General features: G+C 48.9%; 1 protein-coding gene across 7 annotated transcripts in view; it reads left to right on the forward strand.

Annotated features, from left to right (window-relative positions):
* Positions 1 to 7,603, forward strand: part of RABGAP1 (RAB GTPase activating protein 1) — a 168,723-nt gene extending 161,120 nt beyond the window's left edge. For 6 of the 7 annotated variants that reach the window (XM_025261634.3, XM_044926321.2, XM_044926319.2 and 3 more), the window contains 5 exons: positions 753 to 857; positions 1,689 to 1,772; positions 2,440 to 2,511; positions 4,127 to 4,324; positions 5,624 to 7,603. In XM_025261634.3, the coding sequence (XP_025117419.1) occupies positions 753 to 857; positions 1,689 to 1,772; positions 2,440 to 2,511; positions 4,127 to 4,324; positions 5,624 to 5,746 (582 nt within the window). In that variant the 3' untranslated portion in view covers positions 5,747 to 7,603. The remainder of the gene's footprint in view (positions 1 to 752; positions 858 to 1,688; positions 1,773 to 2,439; positions 2,512 to 4,126; positions 4,325 to 5,623) is intronic. The other variant, XR_006543609.2, reaches the window with a different exon arrangement.
* The last annotated feature ends 245 nt before the right edge of the window (positions 7,604 to 7,848 follow it).

The following is a 7,848-nucleotide window of genomic DNA, read 5'->3' on the forward strand; positions in this document are numbered from 1 at the left end:
GAAGCTGCATGTGAGAAGCTTGCAGAGATGCTCTGTGTCTAGCTGTGCCCCTTTTCTTTGCCTGCCTTCTCACGTGCTGCAGTCTCTCATTCTTCAGTTATCACTGGACACTCAAGGGTAACGGACTCTGTGGGTCAGGTGCAGGTGCATCATTGTCACATGGTCCCATAGATCTGCCCGCCAGACTTGTGTGTGCTTTAGAAAAAACTAGGGTGGAAGATGGCCATTTCAGGTAAGAGAAAGAGCGTGCCTGGAAGGAGGTGCCTGCCTTTGTCAGATGAGAATGAGAGCAAAATGCAGAACGTGTTTGATGAAGCAGAGAAAATCCTGAGAGTTCAGAGAAGAAAACCAGAATTCTGAGTCTTCATAATAATGATGGCTGCCTTTTATTGCGTGTCTGCTACATGTTAGCAGAACTGCGCGGAGCCCTTCCACGCCTCCCTCAGATGAAGACCCTGAAGCTCTGATAGGTTCTCTGTGACTCCTCCTAGTGGCACAAAGTCAGGGAGCGATGGGAGTCGAGGCCAGGCTATCTGATGCCAAAGGCCAGCTCCTAGCCACTGCCCCACACAATGCTGGGCAGGAGACGGCCTGGCACTCATGCATGAGTGTGCTCTCGGTGTGACCTCGAGCATATCACAGCCCCTCTCTGGATCACAGTTTCCTCCTCATCCTAAAGTTGGGCTATGCTGCGTAATTCAGACCCTTTCAGTTCTCACTTCTTCTGTAACAACGTCTCTCAAACCTTTCAGGCTGAGGAAAAGGCAGATGCACTGAACAAGGAGCTGCTTATGACCAAACAAAAGTTGATTGACGCAGAGGAAGAGAAAAGAAGGCTGGAAGAAGAGTCTGCTCAGGTATGGGGGGCATCGCCCCTCCCACACTCCTCTATGTCTTGCAGATGCTTGAGAGCTGGGATTTCACTGCTGGCTTCCTCTTGGCCCTGGAGAACTCTGGGGACAACTGGCTTCAGTTTCTCTCCAAAGGCCTTTTTTACTTACTAGGTAAAGCAACATAATGGTTCTTAATAATTAAAATGTAGAAGGAGACAGTGAGGCAAAGCCCACCCTTCCACTGGGGCAGAAGTTCCTGTGTGCCAGCATCTGAGTGTGCCCAAAAAGGTTAGCATTTCTGCGGAAGGAAAGCAGACGTCTCATAATGTGTGGCTCCTCCCCTACTTGCCCTGTCCACAGCTATCTCCCCACAGAGCCAGCTCTGGGAGGCTTGTCCTCAGCACAGCCCCTGGGTAGGAAGAGCTTCGGGTGCTGCGCCCTGGGCAGGCTGGTTCTGTTTCACTGTCCCCCTGCTTCTCATCTCAGTCAGGCGACCCGAGGTGAGAGGTGACGGGCACGTCCCACGTAACCCCCGAGGCGCTGAAGGAACAGCCGTGCTCCCATCAGCTTTTCCTCGACGTTTGCTCTGTTACCTCCTCCGCCCAGGGTTCCAGTGTGGGCTGCACTGACAGGGACTTCAGCCAGAGGCCCGCCTGAAGCAGGGTGTGATGTTGTCGGATGTTCTGACTTCTCTCCCGGCATCAGGAGTAGGGTTCGTGCTGCTGAGAGAAAGGGGAGCAGACAGGAGCGCCCCTCTGGGACTGTGGGGTCAGCGCAGCACGACACAGCTCCTGCCGGGCTTCCTGTCTGTCTCCCTCAAACGTCAGTCACCTTTGCTTTTCTTACTGTGCACAGTTAAAAGAAATGTGCCGTCGGGAACTGGACAAGGCAGAATCCGAGATTAAAAAAAACAGCTCTATCATTGGCGACTACAAGCAGGTGGGTCTGTGCCCTGGAAGTGGGCCACGTGCTCTGGGCGCTGTGTTCGCCTGCGTGAGAGGTTTCCTTTCCACACCCCAACGTGTGCCCACTTGGCCACTGGCCCTGCAGGAGTCCTTGTGCTTCTGGACGAGTTACCGTGCTGATTCAGCTGTAAAATAGGGGGGACTCGTGACTCTCCCAGAGAATTGTTGTGAGGAGTCCAGAGATTATGTTTGTGGCCCTGGCCTAGGTCCCTCACACAAGCAGGCACTTAATCCCTGGAGGCCACCCTGGTTCTTGGGAGCACTTCAGACTCCGGCTGTTCGTGTGTGGTCCTGTGATGTGGAACCACCTGTCCCCCAGCTGGTCCATTCTGACAGCATAACTGAACTGGTCTTGTGCCTTCAGTCCTGAGCTCTCTGGCTGGCTCCGGAGTCTGGCGTGTCTGTCACGTTGACCATCGAGTGCACTCTGGCACTGATGGGTTCTCGCAGGTCCTGGGCCAGTGGATGCGGAGGTGACAGAGCCCGGGCACCCTCTGCCCAGCTGTCATCTGCCCCTCCCGCTCAGCACTGTCTCAGTCCATGGTCCAGCCTCTACTGTGGAATTCACCGCGAGCCCCGACTGTGCAGATCATGACACCGCTGAAGAGGCTGTCACGTGAACACCGTGTTTGTTTCCTTAGATTTGCTCTCAGTTGAGTGAAAGGTTGGAGAAGCAGCAGGCTGCTAATAAAGTGGAGATTGAGAAAATTCGGGTAAGTCTTCATTTATCAAAGAGATTTTATCCCCCCTAGTTCATTTAATGGCTGTACTCACAAAAGATTTGGGGAGGGGGATATTCCACTTGGATTTCAAAAGCGAGAGAAGCTGATGCGTGCCTGACGGGGCAGCTCTTGGGGCCTGGCTCAGTGACTGACAGGTCTTGTCTGCTTCTTTCCATTGGGTAGGGTACAGAGCAGACCAGAGGAGTCCTGACGTTAGGCCTCAAGCTGCAGGTGTCCCTTTTCTTTATAAATCTGTACAACATCCTCCTCTGGATTGCTTCACTTTTTAAAAAAACCACATGCAAGAGCCCCTTGACTGGAGGTGTTGTCTGTGACTCCTGCAGCACCACGCTGAGGTGGAAGGGCCCTGGGAGTGACGCTCATCTGCGGGTGGCCTGCAGAGGCCAGGCCGCTCCCCAGGCTTCTCTGTAGCTGGGGGCCACTCCCCAGGCTTTTCTGTAGCTGGGGGCCACTCCCCAGGCTTTTCTGTAGCGCGGGGACATCTGCCTCCTACTATAATGGACCCAGATACAGTGAGAACCGGAGTTTTTAAATATTTTGTTGCCATTTTCAGAGTTTTTGTTCCTTGATGTTTATTATTAGACTACTTGTCAACTTTTACTAAGATGAATAATTTACTGAAAGATACTTTACTAACATATTTACAACTGGTTGGACAGAAATGTGGGAGAGTTCATGACCGTGTTTGCATGAAGCAACATTCTACCTGGAGCAAGGTGATACTTGGCCTCTATCATAAGCAATATTTAACCAGCAGTACCAATTTTTTAAGCAAAATTCATTTTCTGATTCTAAAACTAATAATGTTCATTGAAGAAAACTGGAAAATACGAATAAAGGGGTAGGGGAAGAAAGCCTTATAATCTCACTACCCACAGACTACACCACCATTAACACTTCGGTGTGTGTGCTTTCTGTGTTTGTATTTCCTCTAACATACAAATTTTCTTTCAGTCTAAGATACGCATTTTTTTTCAAATTTACATCTAAAGTTGGGACATATTTCATAACTAATGGCTTTTGTGGTTTCACTGGCAGAATATTTTCTTAGAGGAAAATGAAATGATGTTTCTTATAGTCATTGCTGTCTTATTTTCGTGAAATGTAGTGTGTATTTTTAACTAAGCTTTAACGACATTTTCATATCCTAGTTCACCCAGCACCATAACATTTTTACCAAATTATGAAAAATTCCTCAAAACCTTTTTCGAGGCTGCAACTTCCTTGTATAAATACAACACATCCTATGTAATTTCTCCCAGGAGCTGGATAGTTTATCTCCCCACCCCTTTTTTGTGTCTCTGATTCTGCAGTGAAATTCCTTGTACATAAATCTTTATCTAGTTGCTCCTTTTTCATTTTTTTAGCTAAGGTTCCTAGACATGAAATGACTGGATCAAGACATAACAATATTTGTATTGCTTTTGGTATGTAACGCCAGGTGATTTTTCCAGTAGGTCATCTAACAGTTTACAAAAAGAACGTAGTTTTTCAGAAGCTATAGTGCTCAGCCAGGCTCCCCGGAAAGGAGATGCTCACACCTTCGTGTCTCCTTTGTCTCCTCACATCTGACCTTCAATTTCAGCAAAAAGTAGATGACTGTGAACGCTGCCGGGAATTTTTCAACAAAGAAGGGCGCATAAAGGGCATGGGCTCAGCTAAGGAAGTTGTGGATGAGGATACAGATGAGGAGAAGGAAACACTCAAGAACCAGCTGAGAGAGATGGAGCTGGAACTGGCACAGACCAAGCTGCAGCTGGTGGAAGCGGAGTGTAAGATCCAGGTAACAGTCGCAGCCTCGAATTCCCAGCCAGCCCTCTGCCCCTGATGCAGGGGGCCCAGGCCTGCATGAGGGTATGATTTTCTGGGGCTAGAAACCCCAGAAATGATATTGACGGTTTGGGTTTTTTTCCCTTTTAAACTTGGACCATAATCCTCCTGGGAAGAAGCCTGCTACTTGTTATTCACTAGGGGATGTTTAATTAGTATTTAGCCTGTCCTAAGAATTGGGCTTTCTCATAATGAGAATTATCCATCTAACTTGGAATCCTTCTGGTGGAGGAGAGAACATATGATTTGAACTCGCAGCTGCACCAGCGAACTCTTTGATATTGGGTTAGTAACCTCCTTACACTTCAGGTTCCTCATCTGCCAGTGGAGGTGATGAGGGTCACTCTGATTGTTTGCTTTGAAGACTAAAAAAGATAATGCACACAGGGGGCTCAGCATGCTGTCTGAGGGCTTCACAATACCAGCTTTTACGTCCCAGCTCCTGTCACTTAACCAGCTTTGTGCCTTAGGACTTACTACCTAATTTATCTGAGCCTCCTTAAGAAACTGGGACTTATTTTGGTCATCTTTATACTGCACGGCTCGTTCCGGCAGCACCGTGCTGAGCACAGGGCAGGCGCCAAGCACAGAGCATGGAGGAACCAAGTTTAGGACTAAAGCTGAAGGCCTGGTCTCCCCATCACATTCATCACTGGACACCAGCTCGCCCAGGCCCCGTTTCAGCCGCTGGCGCTGCAGAGCTAAGACGCGGCTTGGGCGACTGTCCAGGTAATTAGGAAGGGCCTCACCAAAGGCGGTGTCTGATCAGAGAATGGACAGAGGTTGCAGCTGGTGAAGGGGAGGAGCGCTGAGCCAGCAGAGGGCGTGGCATGTCCAGCAGCACAGAGGGCGCAGTGGGCCTGCCCGAAAGGTCCAGATTGTGAAGCATCTCACATGTCTTGCTAGCAGGTCTAGACTTCTAAGGTGCTTGCTGGAAATTAATGCTGCGTTCTTAGCTAGAGCGTTCGGCCTGACTCCGGGTGTGCAGTGGGTAGATGGAGGGTGAGATGTTCAGATGGGAGGCTGTTTAAATAAAAAGATGAGGTCTTAACTGGAAAACGTGCCAAAGCTTTTGGCCCTCCAGATCTTTCTGCGCCAGTTTCGAGAGCTGGGGTGGGAGGGGGGGGTGGTGGCTGTTCCCAGAGATGTCTCAGGAGGAGACAGACTACACTTGTTGCCTTGGCTCAGCTCTGGGGAGGCAGCATCCTTTGCACAGGAGACCGCATCCTCATGTCCATTGTTGCTCTTCCAGGACTTGGAGCACCATTTAGGCCTTGCCCTCAACGAGGTCCAGGCAGCCAAGAAGACGTGGTTTAACCGAACACTGAGCTCCATAAAGACGGCAACCGGGGTTCAAGGGAAAGAGACTTGTTGAGAGCAGCTGCTGCCTCCAGACCCTTTGGAAAACATGACACCTTTTGTTGCCTTCTTTGGCCAGATGTGTGATTCTGTGACATGCCCCAGGACAGAATGTCCGCAAGTCAGATCCATAGAAGCCTGTTGGGAGGTCACTGTGGACCAGAGCTCGTGAGGCCCTCCTCAGTGCTGATACTAACAGGCCCGCCGACTCGCCTGCCGCTCTGGACGCTCCGAACGTCACTCCTCCATGTGACCTCCGGCCTCTTCCCAGTTAGGTCAGCTCATACCCAGCCCAGCATCCGAGTTGACGTTATCAGAGTTTGGGGATCTTCAGGCTGTTGGTTTTTTTCTAAACCTTTAATTTTTTTTTTTAAATACACACACACATACAAAAAATATATATATATATATATAAATATATATATATATAGGGGGATGTAGGGCAGGGGATCAGTAACTCAAGTACCTGCTCCAGTGCCAGCAGAGGGTCCTCTGTGTAGACATGGAGAAGCACTTTGTTTAAATAGGAGGGTTTCATGCTTGTAGTTGAAGCCACCTAGTTTTGTTAAACTCTACAATGCACAGGTTTTGGTTTGGCATTACTCACATGTTTCTGATCAATTCTATGCAACTCTCATAGTTTCTGTTGTTTTTATTGTTAGCTGCCAAATGACTCCACAGCGCTGGGGTGGGTGACTTGACCGACTATGAGACTGGATTAATCATAACGTGGACAAATCTTATTTTGCTTAATGTGTCTGTGTGTGTGTGTGTGTGTGTGTATGTGTGTGTGTGTGTGTGTGTGTGTGTATGTGTGTATAGATATCTTTTTCCCAATGCACCCAACTGACAGTGTTTAAATCCCAGACTAGGACTGATCTGCACAGCGCTGGGGTGGGTGACTTGACCGACTATGAGACTGGATTAATCATAACGTGGACAAATCTTATTTTGCTTAATGTGTCTGTGTGTGTGTGTGTGTGTGTGTGTGTGTGTGTGTGTGTGTGTGTATAGATATCTTTTTCCCAATGCACCCAACTGACAGTGTTTAAATCCCAGACTAGGACTGATCTGCACAAGTTAATTACGTGGTTATTTGGGCACTTACTTCATTCAAGGTTTGTCGGGCTCTGCTCTCCACCCTGCTGGTGTGAGAGCTGTGAAGAGCACCTTCATGTCAAGGTTCCTAGTGTTTTTGCACAACAGGTTGTACAAGTGAGAAAGACTTTGAGTTCTGTGTGTGTGAAAGAGAGAGTGTGAATGTAAGGCTGTGCAGACACATGCCAAGAGGCCCGCGTCCTGCTGGCCTGTGTCCCCGCCTGCCTGGGCCCTCCCTGGGGTGAGGCCAGTGCCAGCCTTGCTCTTCGGATGGGCTGCAGGTTCTCACTTCAAAACTATAGAATGGGGGTTTTAGCACCTTTTTAAAAAAAATAACTTTAGACTTTTAATTTATATAGTGATAACGCTGACAGGCTGTCTCGCAGATGATTCTGCCGTCTTCTCTGCGTGCAGTGTGGAGTAGCTGGTTACAAGAGGCACTGGTTTGTATATAAAGAGACTTGGGTGGTTTTGTATCTCTTTTTCCCTGTTGGCTCTATTAACACTTGCTGAGGTCATCTGTGATAAGGGAGGTAACAAGCGGCAACCCCTGATCCCCCCAGACCATCCCCTCCACTGCTGTCTGTGTCCTTCTTGTTCAGTTACCAAAACAGCTATGCGCCCATCTAAAACTAGGTGTGTGGACATCGTGCCAGGGTAGTTTCAGTGTGTCAACTCTATGAATTGAAATATAAACCAGTAAAATTGTATTACTGTTTCTTTTGTTGGTTTTATTTTAACAGCATATTCATTAAATATTTTGGTACAAACAGCATCACTTTGTAAAAACCAGTTTTATCATTACGTGCTCTTGCCCACTTCCTCCCCCGCTCCTGCTCTGGGCTGAGATGCGTGTGAGCAGCCGTGCATGCCAGGCCCGTGGTGGGTGGCGGAGTTGGGGGAGAAGACACAGGCTTTGTTCCCTGGGGGCTGCTGCCGGCACCTTCCTCGTGAGCACTGTCCGTACTGAAGAAACGAAGTGCTGTGGTGACGGGTAAGATGTGACTCGTGTGCTACAGG

Source organism: Bubalus bubalis, chromosome 12 (genome assembly GCF_019923935.1).
Source record: "Bubalus bubalis isolate 160015118507 breed Murrah chromosome 12, NDDB_SH_1, whole genome shotgun sequence".
Taxonomy (NCBI): domain Eukaryota; kingdom Metazoa; phylum Chordata; class Mammalia; order Artiodactyla; family Bovidae; genus Bubalus; species Bubalus bubalis.